The sequence below is a fragment of the Dipodomys spectabilis genome, unplaced genomic scaffold, assembly GCF_019054845.1.
Source record: "Dipodomys spectabilis isolate Male_0828 unplaced genomic scaffold, ASM1905484v1 ptg000085l, whole genome shotgun sequence".
NCBI classification, from domain to species: domain Eukaryota; kingdom Metazoa; phylum Chordata; class Mammalia; order Rodentia; family Heteromyidae; genus Dipodomys; species Dipodomys spectabilis.
The window spans coordinates 3,114,328-3,138,169 of record NW_024870762.1 but is presented as its reverse complement, the minus strand read 5'-3'; the positions used below and the strand labels follow the sequence as shown (position 1 = coordinate 3,138,169).

Genomic DNA, 23,842 nt, shown 5'->3' with positions numbered 1-23,842 from the left:
ACCACTGAGGCTGTGTCAGGTAGAACTGAAATGCTTCATCCAGAGCCTACTGTGTCCTTAACATCCCGTCTCGGATGTCTCACACCCTGGGACTTGGGCATTTTCCCCCTTCACCAAGAAGAAACGGCTCTGTCAGGTTAAGTAACCCACTTAAGTGGGACCCCATCTGCTGGCTGCAAAGTCAGGATGGCCTTCTTCCCTCAGTGTGCCACCTCTGGTAGCCTGGGAAAGGTGCCAGCAAGCTCAGCAAGGAGGCTTCTAAAAGGCTTCACATACCTGGGACTCCAGGCCCACCAGAGGCTCCAGCTCTGGGCAGTTGGTCCCTGCTCCCTGGCAGGTAGAGGGACTAGTTGAGCACTGTCAGAGCCACAGCCCAGCAGGGGAGTGAGAGCAAGCAGGCAGGTGGAGCTCTTGCTCTGTACCAGGGCCCCTCTGCGGTCTGCAGCCGTTTGCACTTCCTGAAACCGGATCTTGGTGTCGGAGCCGCCCCCAGGCAGGGCAGGCGCCTCAGCCATGGCCCTGCGCAAGGAGCTGCTCAAGTCCATCTGGTACGCCTTCACTGCCTTGGACGTGGAGAAGAGCGGCAAGGTCTCCAAGTCCCAGCTCAAGGTGAGGGGTACTGGGGGTTCCTGGGGGCCTTCACACTCACACTCACCCCACCAATCCCTGCCACCTGGGACTTGGTGGGCACCCTGCCATCCAGCAGCCCTGGCCTGGAGTAGAAAGCTGGTATGGAGTGATTGGACTCAGTGGCTGCTGCTGCCTGTTGCCGCCTGCTACCTGGGGGCCCCAGTGAGGTCTGTACAGAGCTAGTGCCTGAACCTGGCCCCCTGACTGGTGGGTAGAGGTGGCATCCTGGGGTTTTCAAGGCCATGAGCCAAGTTATTTCATAGGCTCCCTATGGGCTCCCCAGTCATGCTTGGGCCTATACCCTACTCCTCCCTGTTGCTGCCTCCTGGCTTTAAAGAAAGACAGTTAGCTAGACTTGTCAGTCACTTCCTCTGGAGCTGAGAGAGGCATAAAGGGCCTCACCCCACTTACAAACCAGGCTGGTAGCTGAGCCTGCATGTGGGACAGAGCTGAGGAGGGAGTGAGGACCAAGGGGCCTGATAGACTGCCACCCAGCTCATCATCCTACACACACACACACACACACACACACACACACTGCCACCCAGCTCATCATCCTACACACACACACACACACACACACACACACACTGCCACCCAGCTCATCATCCTACACACACACACACACACACACACACACACACACACACACACACTGCCACCCAGCTCATCATCCTACACACACACAGACACACACACACACTGCCACCCAGCTCATCATCCTACACACACACACACACACACAGCAGGTTGGGAAACTTACCATAGACCTTGAGACGTGGGGCAGGAAGTAGGTGGAAGCTGTGCACAGGATAGTCCTGTCAGTGGTCCTGAAGTCCATCATCTGGCCATGATAGTGATGGGGAGTTAGTTTCTCTCCATTTCCTCCATCCTTGGCTGGTGCTGCCCTCCCCACCCTCTTTGTGGGGAGGAAGCAAGGTCGTGGACCACTAGAACAGGGAACACTGCGGGAAGGCACAGTGGCAGTCTCCACTCTCTGGGACCTGCTGTAAGGGTTTGTTCACTCACTGTAAATAACTTCACTGAGTGCTCAGTGTGGATGGCAGACACTAGATTCCAGATGTCTCCCCTACCGTCCCACAAAGGGGTAAAACCACAACCTCTACTCTTTTTTTTTTTTTTTTTATCAGTCGTGGGGCTTGAACTCTGGGCTTAGGCACTGTCCCTGAGCTCTTCAGCTCAAGGCTAGCACTCTACCACTTGAGCCACAGCACCATTTCTGGCTTATTCTGTTTATGTGGTAGTGCTGAGGAATTGAACCCAGCACTTCATGCATGCAAAGCAAACACTCTACCACTGAGCCACTTTGAGGTAGGAAAGCTGGGAGGCAAATGGAACACAATAAGCATGCCCTAGCTTGGCCCAACACCCATATTACTGAATTTGCCCCTGTGAGCTTGGATGCCCTACACTGTGAGCATCCAAGGAATAATTTTCTACTTCCCTATAAAGTCTACTGCTGTGCATCCTATTTCAATCGCTTTTTTTGTAGCTTACGTTATCTAGTTGAGTCCTGTGTACAGATGAAGAAAAACAGATCAGATACCAAGGTACAGGAATTTCGGGCCCACACTCAAAACTCCCACTCTGTCTCTTTAATATCTTAGCAGGGCAGTCCTGATGCTCATGCTTCTTGTTTCCAAGGTCTTATTTTCCACCTATTTCCCTGACACCTCCCCAGGCTCTCTCTGTCCCTCAGGTATGGTTCCTCAGTGGTCAGCCATGAGCCAGGAAGGCCTCCTAGCTCATGCCTCTGTGTTTGGGTGACCCCATGCCCACTCCTCCAGCCCTGCAGGTTGAATATTTGTCGGGAGATTCCATGGTGAGCTTGCGCACTGAACTATTTGCTGTCTTGTACCTCTTCACTGCTTGCACAGAGTCTACCCCCTACAACACCTCTGGTTGCACAGGACTCATGGTGGACTTCACAGAAACTTCTCCTCCAGGAACCTGTGCTAACAGCAGGAATGTCAAGAGACAGATGAGGGCTAGGGTGGAAACAGCAGGGTCCCTGCAGTGGAGGGAAGGTGGCCTGTTGTCATCACTCCCTCCCCCCAAGCCTATAACATGGACACTGGAATGGTGGGGTGGGGGGGGAGTAGAGATAGTGGGCAGTGCCAGAAAGGCAGAGAGAAGAAATGGAGAAGTGGTTAGAAGGCAGGGGAAGAGACAGATGAGACAGATACCCCAGCAGGGCCTACTCACTCCCCTGCAGACTGGGGGTAGGGGAAAGGTGTCTTGGAGTTAGCTGCTCTTGCCAAAACGGCTTTTAGCTATGTGTGTCATACCTCTCCCTGCGTTCTTAGTAGAGGGCTGTCTTGGATGTCCTGGGACCCCCAAGATGAGGCCAGAGGAGGAGGAAGTCCTGAGAAAAGCCCAAGGGCTTTGAGGGTGTTTGGGGCAGAAGAGGAAGAGACCAGATGAGCTTTTCCCTCTGAGTCCTTGTAGAAAGTATGACGGCATTTGTCCCGTGGGGTGAGAGCAGTAAAAGTAGACCAACGAAAACCCTTCTGTCCAGAGCAGACTTTTTTTTTTGGTTGTAGGGCTTGAACTCAGCTCAAGGCTAGCACTCTTACCATTTGAGCCACAGCACCACTTCCAGTTTTCTGGTAGTTAATTGGAGTTAAATGTTTCACATATGTTCCTGCTTGGGCTGGCTTTGAACCACAATCCTCAAATCTCAGCCTACTGAATAGACAGGATTACAGGCGTGAGCCACCGGCGCCCGGGCAGAGTGGACTTTTTACACACAAACTTCTTAGGAAGTTTAGGGCTGGTATTTCTCATGGGTTCCCAGAGCCTTCTTTAAGGAACTTAAGGAGTGCCAGCCTGACACATAGTTGTAGAAAGAAACCCCTCAGCCGAGGGTTGGGTCTCCCTCCCTGACTGCCAGGCAGTGACTGATTGCAGATGAGCCCTGAGTGGCTTAGCATGGATCTTGGGAGGTAGCAGGCCTATTACGTCCCCAGGACAGGCTGGGGGGGGAGGTAGTATACAGAGCATGGTCGCCAAGGCTGCCAAGCTTCTGGCTGACCTTAAAGGAGGAGCCCCTCCCCACTGAAAGGCTCTAAGCATCAGGCTTTCCTTCTCTGAGAGGGACAACTACCTGCTCCTTGGCAGAAGGAAAGTTAAGAAACCTGCAGGCTGGCGTCATCAGCTTTGCCTCGACCCCTGTGTGCTCTGAGGTGGTGGGAGGGAGTGGTGTATTCACACATGGAACACTTGATGCAGAATCACATACGACTGGACCTGTGACCCACTGGGTGACCTCCGACGACTCACCCTCCATCACTGACCCTCTAGTTTCCTGTCTATAAAGCACGAAGGTTGAACTGGGGATCACTAAGCCAGCCAGCCATCCCATAAAAGTAACACAAATACTTGCTAGGGGAAGTGGAACACACCTGTAATCCTAGCACCCAGGAGGCAAAGGCAGGAGGAATCAGTGAGACACTATCTCAATAGATGATAGCTAGCCATGATTGTCCCCTCTCCTCTCTTTCCTGGGCCTCTCTCTCTTTTCCTTTGCTGCCCATACCAACCCATAGAGCCCTTTCTTGCTGTCAGTAGGTTACATAGCCCATAAAGAGATTTCCACCTTTGGCAGTAGTTACAAGTGAGTTCCCATGAAAAGGCATTCAGACATTCTGCAAGGACCTCTCAATTCAAGACTGAGCTTACTCATCTTTCCCAGGCCATTGCTCTTTGTGGAGCTGTATCTCCTCCTCATCAGCCATGAGTTCAGGATCTGAAAGCTGGAACTACAGAACCAGTCCTTGCTGACGGTTTATGATCTGCATAGATCTGACACCCACATCTCTCTCCCACAGCCCTGGGGAGTGGGGGAGGGGAATGCTGCTCTCTCCCTGCCTCCAGAGGAAAGAGTGAATAAATTGTACCTCTCAAAAGTCAATGGCTACCCACCCAGAAGTTAGAGGCTGCTACGTAGGTTGGGGAGGCTGTGGACATCCTTTCTGGAAGAGTCCAGATGACAGCTTGTGGAAAATACAGCCACCTGGACCCCACCCCTGGAAACTCTGAGTCAGCAGGTCAGGGCAGGGCGGCCATATTTCAGTTCCCTCAGTTCAGGGTGATTCAGATGCTCAGCCCAGTGACCAGGAGGTGTAGAAAGCAGGAACAGGCTTTGGAACCAGATTTTTGCAAGATGCTTGGCCTCTCTAGTCTTGATTTCCTCATTGGAGGATAATAAGAGTTACTGCCTCTAGGGCTGAGGGTTGGTAGCGATTATCTGCGGCCACTCCTCCACCCTTGTCATTTCCTTTCTAGCACCACCTCCCTTCAACCTGCTCCCCCCAGGCACCGGAAGCCTGCTGCCTCTCTGGAGAGCCCTCAAGTATCTGGAGCCCTTAACTTCCTCCTCCCCTTCTTCTTCCTCCTCCTCCTCCTCCTGATACACACACATATACACACACATACACACACACACACACACACACACACGGATCAGAGCCTCTGCCTTGGGCTTTTATGGTCCAAAGGCAACAACAAGAAAAGGTGTGATTGAGGAAAACTTGCTAAATAGCCTCTGAGATTGGTGCTGGTGAGTAAAACAAGGAAGTTAGCTGCTCAAGCAGCTGCTGCAGGGTGGGTGGGAGAGCACCTCTCCATTCCCCCCCCCCCATCCTGGGGCTCGAACTCTGTCCCTAAGCTCTCTGTGCTCAAGGCTAGTGCTCTACCACTTGAGCCACAGCACCACTTCCAACTTTTTCTGTTTATGTGGTACTAAGGAATGGAACCCGGGCTTCATGCATGCTAGGCAAGCACTCTGCCACTAAAGTCACCTTCCCAGCCCCCCTCCTTTCTTTGTAGACTGAGAAATGGAGCCCAGGGAGCTGAATTTGCTCAGGAGAGTCAGTCCATATCTGTCTGCCTTTTGTAGCTCTTCTATTTCTGCCCAAGAAACATCTGAGTTCATTCCACAGGTAGCTGTTGAACACAGTGGATGCTCAACAGCCCAGTGGGCAGACTCAGTGATAGAGCAGGGAGTGAGAACACTCTCTGACCCCTGTGGGCTGATGGTATAGACAGGGGAGACAGGAGATAAAATGAATTCTAGGGGCTGGGAAGGTGGCTCAGTGGTAGAACACTTGCCTTGCATGCATGAGGCCCTAGGTTCGATTCCTCAGTACCACATAAGCAGAAAAAGTCAGAAGTGGCGCTGTGGCTCAAGTGTCTGTAGAGTGCTAGCCTTGAGCTGAAGAGCTGAGGGACAGTGCCCAGGCCCAGAGTTCTGGCCCCACGACCGGCAAAAAAAAAAAGAATTTAAAAATATTGACTGTGATGGAAGACAATGCAGGACAAGGAGGGAAATCAAGCAGGAACAGCTAGCAGTGTGGAATTTACAGGGAACTAGGTTGTAGATTTAATAAGATGACTAGGAAACCTGCTCTGAGAAAGTGACATCTAAATAAAAGAAGTGGAAAGGAGAGAGAGGAGCAGGTGCCAGCCATGCAGTGACCTGGAAGAAGAATGATCCAGGCCGTAGGAACAGCAGGTTCAAAGGCTCTTAGCAACAGCATCCCTGGCCTGTTTTGTGATCAGCAAGGAGTCCCAAGCGGCTGAAGAGAGTGAGCAGAGAGAGATGAGATCAGAGAAGGTGCAGAGGGCCAGGTGACAGGGCCTGGAAGCCTCTGGACGGACTCCAGCTTTTACCCTGAAAACCACTGAGGCATGAAGTTCAGCTTCAGGAGTCACTTAGAGGACATCCAGCTGTGGAGATGTCATACTGACCTCTGGAGTTGGGTTTGAGGTTAGAGCCTTTACCGTGTCCAAGGAACAAATGAACGCACAACATCTAGACAAGGTACAGCACAAGACTGTGCAATTTAATAACAGGGCAAATTTAATAACAGGGCAAATTACTAACAGTGGATAATGGCCCCCTTTAGTGTTTATCCCTATTGTTTTGATTTTTTTGTCATACAGTAGGTGTGGTGGCACATACCTGTAATCCCAACACTCAGGAAATGAAGACAGGAGGATCTTAAATTGGAGCCCAGCCTAAGCTACAGCAAGAGACCCCCTCTATCTTAAAAGGCAAAATATATATATGTCACAAGGATAATATATACTCCAGAGTAGGTCTTGGACGTGATCCTCCTATTTATACCTCCCAAGTAGCTGGGATAACAAGCATGCACCACCACACCCAACTTGCCAACTATTTGCCTGAACTGGCACTGCATTTTTCCCAACTTCTACCTCCCAAGTTGATGATATTACAGGTGAGAGCCACCAACCACACCCTGCCTGGATTTTTTATTATGAAAGTGAAACATGTTACTGGTTTAAAAAAAAAAAAGCCAAGAGGGCTGGGAATGTGGCTTAGTAGTAGAGTGTTTGCCTAGCATGCATGAAGCCCTAGGTTCGATTCCTCAGTCCACATACACAGAAAAGGCTGGAAGTGGCGCTGTGGCTCAAGTGGTAGAGTGCTAGCCTTGAGCAAACGAAGCTCGGGGACAGTGCACAGTGCTGAGTCCAAGCCCCAGAACTGGCCAAAAAAAAATTCCTAGAGGAGAATGGGATGTTAATGAAGACAAAAGCCCCTCCCTGGAGTGGCTCTGAGGGTCTCCCTGATGGGTGAGGCTTCTCCATGGTTTTCTATGAACAAATGCACGTCAGGTTGAAATACATGAAATTTCTGCTTTAAAAAAAAACAACTATTAAAATAGCAGTGTCTTATGGTTCAATCTAATCCTTGCACACAAACTTACTTGAAAAAATATTTTCATTCTGCAGCTTGTTTTGTTCACATGCTCAACATGTTCACGTTTTGTTCCTGTAGCCTGCAAATATAAATATGATAAAGACAACTCACAACTTTTTAACTTTTGATCCTGAGCATTTGAACCCAGAGCTTCACACATTCTAGACCTTCACTCTACCCCACAGTTGTTGTTAAGTTGTACACTGCACATCACATACTGGGCCCAAGGCTTCACCATGGCGGACTAGGATTTATGGCTGCTGCCCAAATAGTAGATAAGGGTCCTGCAGCTGCCCAGACCTGAAGGCCACCCTAAGGGGCTCCTCATGCCTTCTATGGTGGTAGCCTCCCCAGAGAAGTGCCATCCCAAGGTGGGGGGAGGGGTGGAGGCTGATTATTTACTGCCTTTACTAAACGGGCCTCCTGTTGCCTAGGAAGGGAGCATGCCAAGCTGTGGAGAGGGGAAGGCGTGGACTAAGCTATGGGAAGAAAGCTCATCGGGCTAACATTTGGTTTGTCTCCCATTTTCTCACATGTGCCCAATGCTCAAGTAAACATTCTCGGATCCCTTGAGTTTTTGTTTTTATTTAATTTAGTAGTAGTAGTAGTATTTTGCCAGTCCTGAGGCTTGAACTCAAGAGCCTGGGCACTATCCCTGAGCTGCTTTTTTGCTCAAGGCTAGCACTCTACCACTTGAGCCACAATGACATTTCCAATTTTTTCTGTGTATATAGTAGAGGAAGCTAACCCAGGGCTTCATGCAAGGTAGGCAATCACTCTGCCCTTCAGCCACATTCCCAGCCCCTCCCTTGAGCTTTTGTAGAGTCTGTGAGTGGACATGTCCAGTCAGGGTCATGTCTCTTGTCTGATAGATTCCTGTACTCCAGAAAGATGACCAAAATTCATACTTTACCAGTAGAACACTCCAATCCCCACTTCTGTCTGTGATACTTGATATTAGCCATCGATATTGCCTGCGTTTGTGTCAGCAAGATAGAGAGCAGGACTTCCCAGGTAGGAAGGGACCTAGCATTTGCAGGCTTGCGCAGGCTTGGATCTGGCATTCCCTGTGTATTATCTTGCACCCTCCCCGAGCCCCTCTCCACCACCCGTATTAGCCCCATTTTCTTTCTTTCTTTCTTTCTTTCTTTCTTTCTTTCTTTCTTTCTTTCTTTCTTTCTTTCTTTCTTTCTTTCTTTCTTCCATGCTGGTACTGGGGATTGAACTCAGGGCCTGGGTGCTATTCCTGAGCTCTTTTGCTCAAAGCTAGTGTTTACTACTTGTGCCACAGCTCCATTTGTGGCTTTTTGGGGTTAATTGGAGATAAGTCTCTTCGATGTTCCTGCCTGGGCTGGCTTCAAACCTTGATCCTCAGATCTTAGCCTTCTGAGTAGCTAGAATTACAAATGTGAGTCAATGACACCCAGCTAGCCCCTGCTTCTTAACAACAAAACTGAGTTCAGAGAGGTAAAGGGACATCCCAAGACCCCACAAACAGAAGGTGAAGGTCTCTGGTCTCCATGTCTCCTCCCTGTGCAGTATAGCCCTTTGACTGGAGCTCTGCAGGAAGGGACACTTTGAAAAGAGGCAGCAGATAGGAAGTTGTAAAATTTAGACTAATACCTATCACTTCAGAAGTGGTCAGTGTTTGGCACTATTGTTTTCTTGAGTTGGTCACCTTACACCTCAGTGCTAGGTTTTGAGCCAGTGGCACCCCTTAGAGTGGGGGCTTATACTCTAGAACCTCAGACGCATTAGGGCTTTTCTGGATGTAAATGATAGGAACCAAATTCAAAGAGCTTACTTAAAGGAAGCTAGACACTGGTGGCTCACACCTGTAATCCTTAGAGGCTGAAATCCATAGGATCAAGGTCCAAGGTCAGCCCAGGAATACTTGCTAGACTCCTTTTCAACTAATAACTAGGTATAATGGTGTAGTTGTCATCTCAGCTATAATTGGAAGCCTAAAATAGGTAGGCCTAGGCAGACAATGAGACCTTATCTCAAAACAGCCAGGGCAAAAGAAGGCTGAGATTTGTTTCACGTCTATGACTTGATTAGCAAACTTGAGACCCTGAACTCAAACCCTAGTCCTGCCCTCCTCCCTCAAAAATTCATCTCAGGCCAGGCACCAGTGGCTCACGCCTGTATAATCCTAGCTACTCAGGAGGCTGAGATCTGAGGATCATGGTTCAAAACAAGCCCGGACTGGAAAGTCCCTGAGACTCTTATCTCCAATTAACCAGCAGAAAACTGAAGTGGCGTGCTTGGCTTAAAATGGTGGAGCCCTAGCCTTGAGCTGAATTGCTGAGGGACAACGACGAGGCCCAAAGTACAAGCCCCACGACCAACCAAAAAAAAAAAAAAATCATCTCAAGGTTGAGGCTGGGGATCAGTGGTAGAGTACTTGCATGAGACTGTGGGTCCCATTCCTAGCACATATGCGCGTGTGCGCGCACGCACGCGCACACACACACACACACACACACACACAAGCACCTCCATTCAGTGGCTAGCACTGTATTGTGAGAACCTATTTTTATTCAATTCCACTATCTATGATAAATGCTGGAACAAAATTTCCCCCAAGGCCATTTTTTTCTTTTTTTTTAAGCCAAATCCTCCTTGTTCAAACTTCAACTCCTTTGTTCTGACATCAAGAATTTGTTCAATAAACTTGTTTTCTTCCTATACACCATCTGATCAACAACACTTCTAAATCTTACCGTCTTCGTCTCATCCATATTTGCTTTGTGTGTGTGTCTGTGTGTCTGTGCCAGTCCTAGGGCTTGAACTCAGGGCTTGGCCACTGTCCCTGAACTATTTTTTACTCAAGGTTAGCTCTTTACCACTAAAACCACAGCTCCACTCCTGGCTTTTTTGGTGCTTACTTGGAGATAAAAGTTAAAAAGGCTAAGTGCCCTCAGCTCACGCCTTTGATCCTAGCTACTCTGGTGGCTGAGATCTGAGGATCCTGATACTCTTATCTCCAATTCACCAACAGAAAACAGGAAGTTGACCCTGGGGCTTAAAGTGGTGGAGAAAGCTAGCCTTGAGCAAAATCACTCAGGGATAGCCTGGAGGACAGGAGTTCAAGCCCCAAGCAAAAAAAAAAAAAAAAAAAAGTTTCACAAACTTTTCTGCCTGGGCTGGCTTCCAACTGTGATCCTCAGATCACAGCCTCCGAAGTAGCTAGCATTATAGGCATGAGCCACCAGCACCTGGGTCATTTTACCCAGCCCTACTTTGAGCCATCCCTGCCCTTTCCCTGGGCTTGCACACTGCCCCCTGCAGATAGCTCAGCACAACTTAGGATATGGTAAAGCAGGATTGGAACCCCAAGCCCTTGCAGAATGAGAGCTCTGGGCCAGTCACCAACAGAGCATGAAGTGGTTAGTAGTTCAGCCTCTTGAGCCTGCATCCAGTTCCTCTGTTCATGTGTCCAATGAGAACATGGAAGTGAAGTTCAGCACTTGGTACATAGTCTGTGCATGTTTTTTGGTGGTGGTGGTGGTGGTTGTGGTCGTGGAGCTTGAACTCAGGGCCTGGTCACTGTCTCTAGCTCTTCAGCTCAAGGCCAGAGCTCTACCACTTGAACTACAAGGCCACTTCCGGATTTCTGGTGGTTAATTGGAGATAAGAGTCTTATGGACTTTCCTGCCGTGGCTGGCTTTGAACCATGATCCTCAGATCTCAGCCTCCTGAGTAGCTAGGATTACAGATGTGAGCCACCACCCCTGGCCTATGTGTATGTTTTATTCATTGCACTGAAAGGTGTATGCAGAGAGTTCAGCTGGGATGGGTGAGAGGCGGAGGACAAGCAGGAGGGGGAGCAGTCCTTTGGCCTGCTTTTGGTTGGGGTGCAGGAAGACAAACAGCCACTCTTGTCTCAGGTGCTGTCCCACAACCTATACACGGTCCTACACATCCCCCATGACCCTGTGGCCCTGGAGGAGCACTTCCGAGATGACGACGACGGCCCAGTGTCCAGCCAGGGCTACATGCCCTACCTCAACAAGTACATCCTCGACAAGGTGGGGTCTCACTTGGAGAAGTGCCTTGAACCATCCCTGCCTTTCCATCTCCATTCGTCATCTCCCAGCCTGCAGTCCCCTCCTGTCCCCTCAACTCACCCTCAGCGCCTTTTGTTTCCATTTTAGCCTCACCCTTCCCATGACCTTCCACTCATCTCCCTCCACCTGCCTACTCCTCCCTGCAGCTTCCACCTATAATACCTGCCCAGCTCCTCTTCCTCGTCTTTCCTGGTTCTCTGGGCTATGCACCCCTCATCCCCCCCTCCAGGCGTCCCCTACTTTCTCCTTTGGACTGAAGAGCTAGAGTTTCTCTGTGGCAGATGGCTGTGGTATGCTGGGATCAGCTCAGGGATTCTGCATCGTTAGTTTTGGTCTTGGTAGAATGGGGAACAGAGTTCATGGATGACTCCAAGAAACATAAGCTGGAGCCTTGTGTGGTACAGAGTAGAGATGGGGCAGCTGACTGATTTGTGGGCCTGGTGTCAGGTGGAGGAAGGGGCTTTCGTTAAAGAGCACTTTGATGAGCTGTGCTGGACCCTGACGGCCAAGAAGAACTATCGAGCGGACAGCAATGGGAACAGCATGCTCTCCAATCAGGATGCCTTCCGCCTCTGGTGCCTCTTCAACTTCCTGTCTGAAGACAAGTACCCCCTGATCATGGTTCCTGATGAGGTAAGGGTGACAGCAGACCCAGCCCAGCACAATCACGAAGGCCAGATGGCCTTCTGTACCTTCCCATGACCCTTCTCTTCCTTGTCACCCCTGGCCAGTCCTAACACTGCCCAGTTGTCTCCCCCTACCTAGAACTGCTCATGTTAGACCCAATGTGCCTTTTTGCAGGAGAACAAAAACTGCTTATCTACCCGAGTTCCTCTAGTCCTCTTTGGAGGATAATGATCTGCAAACTTTATAAAATAGCAGTGTAGATGCCTGAGCATTATGAACATTTTACATCAAATAGCAGGCTCTGAGATACGGCAGTCATCTAAGAAGATGCTTTATAAGGAGAAGGGAAACTTTACCAAGACAGGAAGTAAATCTCCAGTTACTCAAGGCGGACAACCAAGTTCAGTCTTGCTTCCAGGTTTTTGTTTGTGTGTGTGTTTGTTTGTTTCCTGGAGAGCCAGGGACCAGAGAATCAGGTGACTGTCTACTCAGCTCAGGATGAAACCAGGACAGCCCAGGCCTGTCCTGCACCCTCCCTCTTTGGCCTGTTTTTCTCGCTTGCCCACTTGGCCTTCTCCTGACCCTTCAGTCCTCTTGGTGGTTGTGGAAGTGCCAGGGTGAATTTAGCAAGTCCTAGCATGCCTAAGTTCTTGTTTATGGGACAGGCAGGAGCCATCTGAGCCCTCAACTGACAGTCCCTCCATTATCCCTACCCCCTAGCTGAGACCCCAGGGTGAAAGTCCTGAAGAGAGTTTCTCAGGAACTGCTGGAGCAGGACAGCGACTTGTATCCCTGTCAGTCAGGCCAAGTGGACTCTCAGAGGCCCAGAGGCCTCTTGCTGCTGTGATCAGCATGCAGTGAGAACATATTGCAGCAGGATACACCCAGCCACCACTTCCTGTTCCTCTGTAATGGGTTTCCTGTCCTTGCCTGCTTTCCCCCTACTCCTCTACTCCCCTTACCTTCCCACAAGGCAATCCCCTTACTTTCCCAGGGTTGGAGGTTAGGGTGGTTTAGAATAAGGACTTGAGTAAAAATCAGGAGATTCAAATAGAGTTCTAGCCACACTCAACTTGCTGTGTGATTTAAAACAAGCCACTCTCCCCTTTGGGTCCTGGTTTATAACATTTAAAATCAAGAGTATTGAATGAGGGAGTCCCTTCTTTCCTTCCTTCCTTCCTTCCTTGCTTGCTTTCTTGCTTTCTTTCCCAGTCCTGGGGCTTGAATTCAGGGCCTGGGCGCTGTCCCTGAGCTTCTTTTGCCCAAGGCTAGTGCTCTACCACTTGAACCACAGCAACTACTTCCAGCTTTTTCTGTGTATGTGGTACTGAGGAATCGAACCCAGGGCTTCATGCATGCTAGGCACGCACTCTACCACTAAGCCGCCTTTCCAGCCCATGAAGGAGTTCTTGTACTACTTCTGACACTGATTGGGATTTGCTGCTTCTGGATGATCCCCAACACTCAGCTCCCACCTTCATACTGCCTTTAGTATAAAATAGGGAGGAATGGGATTAAAGTTAGGGAGCGGGCAAGGATACTTGAGGCAAGGTTGGCGCTCCAGAGTCCCCTCCAAAATGTCTATCCTGGTCCGGTACCTGCCTGCTTTTGAGCTTCTGGCCCTCCCACCCACCTATCCCTGGTCACCTCTACTGAGGATCTGAGAGCCATCTGGAGCGCCCCCTGGTGTTGGTGGTGGAGAACTACCACCTGCTGTATCACCAGACCTTCCTTCTCCAGGTGGAATACCTGCTGAAGAAGGTGCTTAGCAGCATGAGCCTGGAGGTGGGCTTGAGTGAGCTGGAGGAGCTGCTGGCCCAGGAGGCCCAGGCAGCCCAGACCACGGGTGGGCTCAGCGTCTGGCAGTTGCTGGAGCTCTTCAACTCTGGCCGCTGCCTACGGGGCGTGGGACGGGACACCCTCAGCATAGCCATCCATGAGGTCTACCAGGAGCTGATCCAAGACATCCTGAAGCAGGTCAGTCAAGGTGGGAGCTAGGGGAGGACCACCGGGAAGGCGCAGGAGGCCTCTGACTTGACCCTGGCTGTCAGGGCTACCTGTGGAAACGAGGGCACCTGAGGAGGAATTGGGCAGAACGCTGGTTCCAGCTGCAGCCCAGCTGCCTCTGCTATTTTGGGAGTGAAGAGTGCAAGGAGAAAAGAGGAACCATCCCGCTGGATGCTCACTGCTGCGTGGAGGTGAGGGCACCGATGAAGGGGAGGGGAGCTCCTCGGGGTTCAGAGGGTCCCCAAAGTGGTGTGACTATCAGGGATGGGGGAAGAATGGAGGAAAACCACAGTGACATATGTTTCTGCTTAGATTAGTGCAACCAAAAGTATACCTGGGAGCCCCGAAGCCATTCTCCCTGATCCAGTACTTTTTTTGTTGTTGTTTGTTTGGTTGTTTTTTTTTTTTTGTGGGGGGGTCCGGTTGTGGGGCCTGGACGCTGTCCCTCAGCTCTTCAGCTCAAGGCTAGCGCTCTACCACTTGAGCCACAGCGCCACTTTTGGCTTTTTCCTTTTTGCTTATGTGGTGCTGAGGAATGGAACCCAGGGCCTCATGCATGCAAGGCAAGCACTCTACCACTGAGCCACCTTCCCAGCCCTTTTTTTTTTTTTTTTTTTTTGTCTGTTGTGAGCTTGAACTCTGGGCCTGGGCTCTGTCCCTAAGGTCTTCAGCTCAAGGCAAGCACTCTACCACTTGAGCTACAGTGACACTTCCAGTTTTCTGGTGGTTGATTGGAGATAAGAGTCTCATAGACTTTCCTGCCCAGGCTGGTTTTGAACTGCAATCCTCAGATCTCAGCTTGTTGAGTAGCTAGGATTACAGGGGTGAGCCACCAGCGCCCGGCTTAACACTTCTTTTGTGGGTCAAACTCACATCTGTTCTTCATGCATGCTTGGCAAGTACTCTATCAGCCAGCCTGTTGTCAGCATTTAAAAAACTTCAACCTGTCAATCAAATATGGAAGTCATAAATGAATATTGTGGAATTGGCTTGAGGAGATTTCAGATGACATGGCTTATATCTATTTTCGCAGTAAATATTTCTAAAAATGACTTTTAGAAAGTTTTTCTCCTGCTGGGCACAGGTGACTTACACCCATAATCCTAGCCACTCAGGATTATGGTTCAAAGCCAGCCTGGGCAAGAAAGTCTGTGACACTCTTATCTCCAATTAACTACAAAAAAGCTGGAAATGGAACTGTGGATCAAAGTGGTAAAGTGCCAGCCTTGAGCACAAAAGCTGAGGGACAGTGATCAGGACTGGCACACACACACACACACACACACACACACACAGAGAAACACACAAAAAGACCAATTCAGTGGCACTAAATGCATTAAAAATATTATGCTACCATTATTACTTCCCATTTATTTTTTATTACACCAGACAGAAACTGTATCCATTAAGCAACACCACCTCATTTTCCCCCTTTCCTCAGTCCCTGGCTATCTGCACTTTACTGTCTCTATGAATTACCTGTTTTAAGTACCTTAAATAAATGAAGTTATGGGCTGGGAAGGTGGCTCAGTGGTAGAGCGCTTGCCTTGCATGCCTGTAGGTCCTGGGTTCGATTCCTCAGTACCACATAAGCAAAAAGGAAAAAGCCGGGAGTGGCGCTGTGGCTCAAGTAGTAGAGCGCTAGCCTTGAGCTGAAGAGCTGAGGGACAGCGCCCAGGCCCAGAGTTCAGTCCCCACGACCGGACCCCCCCCCAAAAAAAAAAGTGAAGTTATACAATATTTATTCCTCCTTTTCTGTCTGGCTTCTTCTCTTTGTTGATTTGGGGGCTTGAACTCAAGGCCTAGGTGCTGTCTTCAAGCTTTCCAGTTCAAGGCTAGTGCTCTACCACTTTGCACCACAGTTCCACTCCAGTTTTCTGGTAGTTAATTGGTGATAAGAGTCTCATGGACTTTCCTGCCTGGGCTGGCTTTGAACTGTGATCCTCAGATCTCAGTCTCCTGAATAGCTAGGATTACAGGCCTGTGCCACCAGTGCCAGGCTCTGTCTGGCTTCAAGTTTTCAAGATTCATTTAAGTTGTAAAATATGTCAAAATTTCATTGTTATTTTTTGTTTTGTTTCTTTTGTTGTTGTTGTTTGGTTTTTGTTTGTTTTTGCTTGTGCCAGTACTGAGGTTTAAACTCAGGGCCTTGTGCTCTCTGTTAGATTTTTTGCTTAAGGCTAGCACTCTACCACTTGAGACACACTTCCACTTCTGGCTTTTTGCTGATTATTTATAGCTAAGAATCTCTCAAATTTGCCTGCCCAGGCTGGCTTTGGGTTTTATTTTATTTTATTTTTTTGTCGGTAATGGGGCCTGAACTCTGCCTGGGCGCTGTCCCTCAGCTCTTCAGCTCATGGCTAATGCTTTACCACTTGAGCCACAGCCCCACTTCTGGCCTTTTCTGCTTATGTGGTACTGAGGAATCAAACCCAGGGCTTCATGCATGCAAGGCAAGCACTCTACCACTGAGCCACCTTGCCAGCCCTCTGGCTTTGAATCTTGATTCTCAGTTCTCAACTTTCTGAGTAGCTAGCATTATAAGCATGAACCACTGGTGCCTTGCTTCATTGCTTTTCTTTTTCTTTTTTTAATTGACATTAGGTGATTAAATAAATTTCACATATTTCACAGTATTGTGGAGTAGTGATACTTAAAGTCACAAACACATTTTAACCTTCACAAGGCAAATTGTCATTATCATGGCTGGCTTCATTGCTTTTATTTATTTATTTATTTTAATTGTGAAAATACTGTACAGAGGGGTTACAATTACATGGGCAAGATAATGAGTACATTTCTTATCAAGCATTGTAGCCTCCTCCTTTGTTTCCCCTTCCTTCATTGCTTTTTTAAGTTTGAGTAATATTTCATTGTATGGCTCTATCATATTTTACTTATTTGTTGGTGAATGTTTCATTTCCACCTTCTTACTACTGTGATTAATACTGTTACGTACAAGTTTCTTTGTGGCTATGTATTCATTTCTCTTGAGTACACACACACCTTGAAGTGAGATTTCTGGAGCTACTGAATTTTTCTTCAGTGGCTACTTCATTCTCACCATTGGCTCAGAAATATTCTCATCTTTCTCTATTCTTGCCAAGTCTTGTTATTTTACATTTTTAGAAAGTCCCAGGCATGGTAGTGCATGGCTATAATCCTAGCACTTGGGAGGCCTGAGGCAAGTTCTCAAATTCAATGCCAGCCAGGGCAGCATAGCAAAACCTATCTCAAAAAGAAAAAGCATTAACTAAGGCTCCATCCATTGTGGTGAGTGTAGGTACTTACCGAAGTCCAGCCTTGGAAGCATTCAAGCATGGAGAATGTGCCAAGCCGGGTGGAGAGATACCAAGATAGAAATGGCCCCACCCAGCCTTCAAAGTGCAAAGAGTTGTGGGGACACAAGTATCCCATAACCAGAAAGATCATCTTCCCAGCAGATGTGGGGCAGGGGAGAGGCCTTAGCTAGGGGGCCGATCTGGGGCAGAGGTGACCCCCACATCACTGAGGTCAGCCTGCCCTCTCCCAGGTGCTGCCCGACCGCGATGGAAAGCGCTGCATGTTTTGTGTGAAGACAGCCAGCCGCACCTATGAGATGAGCGCCTCCGACACGCGCCAGCGCCAGGAGTGGACGGCTGGTGAGTGCGGCTCACCTGCGGCCTCGCTGGGCTTCAGTCCCTCAGCTATGATCATGCGCTGCCCCGTGGAATCGGGAGAATGGACCCGAGAGACTCCTTAAAGCCCCCTTTGCAGCTGGACTGACCCCTCTTGGTCCCCCCCCCCCCCCGCAGCCATCCAGACAGCGATCAGACTGCAGGCCGAGGGGAAGATGTCGCTGCATAAGGACTTGAAGCAGAAGCGACGGGAGCAGCGGGAGCAGCGGGAGCAGCGCCGGGCAGCCAAGGAGGAGGAGCTGCTAAGGCTGCAGCAGTTGCAGGAGGAGAAGGAGCGGAAGCTGCAGGAGCTGGAGCTGCTGCAGGAGGCACAGCGGCAGGCGGAGCGGCTGCTGCAGGAGGAGGAAGAGCGCCGCCGCTGCCAGCACCAGGAGCTGCAGCAGATGCTGGAGGGCCAGCTGCGGGAGGCTGAGCAGGTGCGGCCTGGCCGGGGGCGGGGCCAGGAAGGGGGCGGAGCCCCGGGGCTGGATACTGTCCTGGGCTGGATACTGTCCTGGGCTGGGCGGGGCCTGTAAAGTAGGCGGACTCCAGGGGCTGGGGGATGCTGTGGGCGTGCCCTGTGGAGTAGGCGGACCTGGGGGGGGGGGGGAGCTGGAGGATGCTGTGGAAGGGGCCTCAGGCTGTGGGGTGGGTGGGCAATGGGCGAGGCCATAGACTGACTGAGCTACATTGGGTGGAACCTGAGGCGTGTTGTGGGCCTGGGAAGAGGGTGGGGTCTATCAGGCTAGGAGTGCACGTTTAGAATGAGGAATGAGTTGAGACCCAGCCAAGAAACTTGAAAGATGAGCATGGCCTGTGCCAAGGGCCATACCCATTCCTGGCTATGGGATGCTGAGATGAGGGACAGTGGGATCAGAGTTGAGTGACAGGTGTAGAATGGGGGCTTAGTTGAGAGACTGTTTTGGGGTGGACCAAGTAGGTGGGATAGTTGGGACAAAGGTTAAGTCTAGACTTGAGCTGAAATTACAGTGGAACCTGTTTGGGTGCTGTAGGATAAGAGGTAGGCGGGACAAGGCATGCAGAGGCAATTAGATCTAGAGATCTGGAGTCTGAGGCACTTGATTCAATCCCAGTTCTGCAGTTTTTGTAGCCCCGTGATTCTGGCCAAATGATTACACCTCTCGATGCTCCCTTCCCATATCAGTAAATGTAGACCCTAGAACTTTGCTCATGGAAAGGATTAAATGAAACACTTGTAAGGTGTTCAACACCTTTCAGTTGTTGTAATAATAATTATAGTCACTGCCTTTCGAGTACCAAGCCATAATGATATGATAACATATAGTCTTTATTAGGGCTGGTACTAGGAAGTGATATTTATTTTTATGTTATTTAATTGTAACATAACATGTTATTTAATAATAATCGGACTTTTGTGTGTGCAGTGCTAGGAATGGAACCTAGGGCCTTGGACCTATTAAGCAAGCATTCTATCACTAAGCGACATCCTTACCCCCTAATTATTAATAAAGCCAGTGCTAGGAAGAAAAGAATTTAAGGTGTCTATTCATTGACCATGATCTGGCTCTGTCAAGCTCTCTGACAGGGGTAAAGCTAAGAAACATGGATATACAGGATTTTCCTGGACCTTACTGCTGGGTAGCTGGCAGAACCCTAAGAAAGGCAGTATAACCCACCCTCCCCATTCCCTACTGCCTTGTTCCCCATTGACCTGGCTCTGTGTTCCCTTCCCCCACACAGGCCCGGGCCTCCATGCAGGCTGAGATGGAGCTAAAGAAGGAAGAGGCTGCCCGGCAGCGGCAGCGCATTGAGGAGCTGGAAGAGATGCAGCAGCGGTTGCAGGAGGCCCTGCAACTGGAGGTGAAGGCCCGGCGAGATGAGGAGGCTGTGCGCCTCGCCCAGACCAGGTAAACTTGAAGAAAGGACCCCGTGCTGTCTTCCCTCACCCCACCCTCATCTGGCTTTTTGCTGAGCACCTGCTAAGTGCCAGGGCACTCGAGGTCACCTAATGGATGCCTGGCAGACTGCTGGAGGAGGAGGAGGAGAAGCTGAAGCAGTTGATGCAGCTGAAGGAGGAGCAGGAGCGCTACATCGAGCGCGCACAGCAGGAGAAGCAGGAGCTGCAGCAGGAGATGGCGTTGCAGAGCCGCTCCCTGCAGCAGGCGCAGCTGCAGCTGGAGGAGGTACGGCAGAACCGGCAGAGGGCTGACGAGGACGTGGAGGTGAGTCTGGGAGCACTTGGAGGCTGGTGGAGCGCATGATATCACATAGGTGCCCCAGTCTAGTGGCCTTCCCTGAAACCCTGGCGCCATGGTCAGCTGACTATGTGTCTTAGGGCAAATGGGCTGAATACTCTGAATTTATAGTCTCTCTTCTGGGAAAGCAAACTGGTAATAAATACCCTCCAAACAAAGAAAAAATAAGAAAATACAGAAGCTGGGTACTGGTGGCCTAGGCCTATACTCTTAACTACTCAGGAGGCTGAGACATGAGGATCACAGTTTGAAGTGAGCCCCAAAAGGAAAATCCTTGACATTCTTATCTCCAATTAAGGACACAAAAACAGCTGTGGCTCAAGTGGTAGAGGGCTAGCCTTAAGCAAAAAAAGTTCAGGGACGGCGTCCAGGCTTCAATACCTGTACCAAAAAAAGAAAAAAAGAAAAGAAGAAAATGGATTATATTTATATTTAATAGGTAGTGGTTCTCTCTTCTAAGCCCCTATCTTGTCCTTGTACTTGGACACCACTTTTTGGAGGCTGACTTCCCATAGATGAGGGTTTGTTGTTGCTGTTTTTGTTTTATGTTTCTGATGTTTTAGGACTAAAAGTGTGACTCAAGTGGTAGAATGTAAGGCCTTGAATTCAAACTTAGGTACAGTTAGAATTTTTGAGGTTTTATTTGGGCACCAGTAGCTCATGCCTGTAATCCTAGCTACTCAGGAGGCTGAGATCTGAGGATTGCAGTTCAAAGCCAGCCCGGGCAGGGAAGTCTATGCGACTCTTATCTCCAGTTAATTACCAGAAAACCAAAAGTGGAGCTGTGGCTCAAGGTGATAGAGTGCTAGCTTTCAGTGAAAAAGCTCAGGGAAAGTGTCCAGGTCTTGAGTTCAAGCCCCACAACTACCAAAAAATAAAAAGAGTTGTTGAAATTTTTATTTTCACTAATACTGAACTAAGGTCCTCGAGCTCACTCTGCTCACTTGCTCGTGGCTGTCATTCTACCATTTGAGCATTGGATCCAACTCAGCTGGTTAATTGGAGATAAAGTCTGGTGGATGTTTTTGTCTGGGCTAGCTTTGAACCACGATCCTCCTGAGTAGCTAGGATGACAGGTATGAGCCACCTGCTCAGCTATATTGATCATTTTATTTCATGTTGCTGGATTTCGTAATCATTGCAAAAAATAACACCACAGAAATATGTAACATAGGAAAGTTTTTCCTATGTCTACCCTCCACCCCCCAGCCTGGCCAATGCTATGTAAATATTGGAGCAGAAGTTCCCACACTGGATCCTGGGGAGATAGGGTATTGTAGTGGTATGTGTGCAGTTCCATCTATGTCTCTGGACATGTCACTTAACATCTTTTAACTTTTTTTCAGTATAGGTTTTTTTGGAGGTTTTTTTTTGTTGTTGTTGTTGATTGTGGGGCTTGCACTATGGGCCTAGGCACTGTCCCTCAGCTCTTCAGCTCAAGGCTAGCACTCTACTACTTGAGCCACAGTGCCACTTCCAACTTTCTGGTGGTTGATTGGAGATAAGAGTCTCATGGACTTTCCTGCCCAGGCTGGCTTTGAGCCGCAGTCCTCAGATCTTACCCTCCTAAGTAGCTAGGATTACAGGCATGAGCCACCGACGCCTGGCTTCAGTATAGGTTTTGAACTCAGGGCCTCACACTTCCTAGGCAAGTGCTTTATCACTTGAGCCATTAGCCCCAGACCTTTTTTGCTTTAGTTATTTTTCAAATAATGTCTTAGATTGAGCAAAAATGCCCAGGGCCAGCCTCAAACTGTGATCTTCCTATCTATGTGTCTCCCTTGTTGCTAGGATTGGAGACATCCATGAACTCCCATACCCTTATATCCAGCTTGTTTGTTGAGATAGGGGTCTTGTTAAGTATTTAGTGCACTAGCCTCAACCTGCAGTCCTTCTGTCTCTGCCCCTGAATACTGGCATATACAACTGGGCCCAACATGTTTATTTTTGACCCTGTGGAGATCCATGAGTCCTTTGAAATTGGAGGCAAACAAAGTTTACATTCACATAGAAAACTTTTTTTGAACATACACGCATTCTCCAGGGAAATGATCAGTAGCTTTGGTCACATCCTGAGAGGCTTTTTTTTGTTGTTGTTGTTTTGTTTTTTTTTGCCAGTCATGGGGCCTGAACTCTGGGTCTGGGCACTGTCCCTCAGCTCTTTAGCTCAAGGCTAGCGCTCTACCACTGAAGCCACAGTGCCACTTCCGGCTTTTTCTGTTTGTGTGGTACTGAGGAATCGAACCCAGGGCCTCATGCTTGCAAGGCATGCACTCTACCACTGAGCCATCTTCCCAGCCCCCTGAGAGGCTTTTAACATGCAAAGAGGGCTGGGAAAGTGGCTCAGTGGTAGAGCACTTGCCTTGCATGCCTGAGGCCCTGGGTTCGATTCCCCAGCACCACATAAGCAAAAAGAAAAAAAGCCAGAAGTGGCGCTGTGGCTCAAGTGGTAGAGTGCTAACCTTGAGCTGAAGAGCTGAGGGACAGCGCCTAGGCCCAGAGTTCAGGCCCCATGACTGGACCCCCCCACCCAAAAAAAAATTAATAACATGCAAAGAATAGAATCCCTGCCATGGACTATAGTTCTGACCCATTCCTCACTGGCTGTGCCCCAACAGGCTGCCCAGAGGAAGTTGCACCAAGCCAGCACTAACGTGAAACACTGGAATGTCCAGATGAACAGGCTCATGCACCCAATTGAGCCTGGAGGTAAGAAGGGGTAGACTTTCCTGAGGGTTGGAAAAGAATACAGGAATACCTCCACATCTCCAGGGCCAGGTAGAACTAAAGGTCACAGATGCTCATCTCCCCGGAGCAGGTCGGTAAGGCCCTCCCTCCTCCCTGTTCCAGTGTGTGTCCTTTCCCCCTTATTTGCCTGTCTTCTCTCTGCCAGATAAGCGGCCTGTCACCAGCAGCTCCTTCACAGGCTTCCAGCCCTCTCTACTTGGCCGCGGGGCCTCATCCCTAAAGCGCCTGACCCGCTGGGGATCCCAGAGCAGTAGGACCCCCTCCCCCAACCGCAGAGAGCAGCACCAGTCCCTCAATGGCCGGGAGGAGACTCCTGCCCCGGCTTCCACCTCTCAGGAAGAGAAATTGGACCCCGCACCAGAAAATTAGCCTCACCTCATCTCTTGTTCTTCCCAACATCATGTCTACCAGAACCTGGCCGCAGCTGGCCACAGCTGGCCTGTGGACAACGCTGACATCTGCTAGGGGAGGGCTCTGAGGTCCTGGTGCCAGGAACTCAGCCCTCCAACCGGAAGCTGATCCAGGATAGAACATGGGTCACCTCTTGTGCCAGCTCCTAGGCCCAGTCCACGGAGGGTACGCACGGGTATGTCGATACTTAAGGCCCTGTGCTTTAGCTCCAAGGACCCAGTGAGCAGGGCTGAGAAAGGCAGTGAACACGCAGACAAGGGCCACCGACCCCAGGCTGCCACCGAGTCATGGAGGACGTACTTCCAAATAAAAAGTGTTGTTGGAAACATATTGGCCCAAGTCTGTCCACCTCCCCTGCCTTCCACTCTCACACTTCCTGGAGACCAGGCACAGGTTTCAGAGGCAGTGGAATTTGCACAATTTGCGCTACTGCCCCCAAAAAGCCCTCTGGTGAAAATTTTTCTTCTGGTTTAAGTGGCTATTGCAAGTCTTAGTAATATGCACCTGATCAGAATAATAAAAATATTATAACCATTGCAGATAAATATGAAACAAATACATCATTACATTGCAAATGCATCTGAATGAAATGAATGAGTTACTTTCTTACTTCATTAATTCATATATCCATACTTGAATATTACCAAAAAGGAAAAAAGAAAAGAAAGGGAAGGAGGGAGGAAGGGAGGGGTAAGCAGGGAAGGA

General features: G+C 49.5%; 1 protein-coding gene across 1 annotated transcript; it reads left to right on the top strand.

Annotated features, from left to right (window-relative positions):
* The first annotated feature begins 454 nt into the window (after window positions 1–454).
* Def6 (DEF6 guanine nucleotide exchange factor) lies at window positions 455–23,465 on the top strand. Its single transcript, XM_042684264.1, has 11 exons — window positions 455–609; window positions 11,272–11,412; window positions 11,899–12,084; window positions 13,819–14,055; window positions 14,130–14,276; window positions 17,618–17,726; window positions 17,880–18,178; window positions 19,464–19,630; window positions 19,747–19,945; window positions 22,597–22,687; window positions 22,872–23,465. The coding sequence occupies exons 1-11, from the start codon at window positions 514–516 to the stop codon at window positions 23,093–23,095; spliced, it is 1,896 nt and encodes a 631-aa protein (XP_042540198.1). The 5' UTR covers window positions 455–513; the 3' UTR covers window positions 23,096–23,465.
* The last annotated feature ends 377 nt before the right edge of the window (window positions 23,466–23,842 follow it).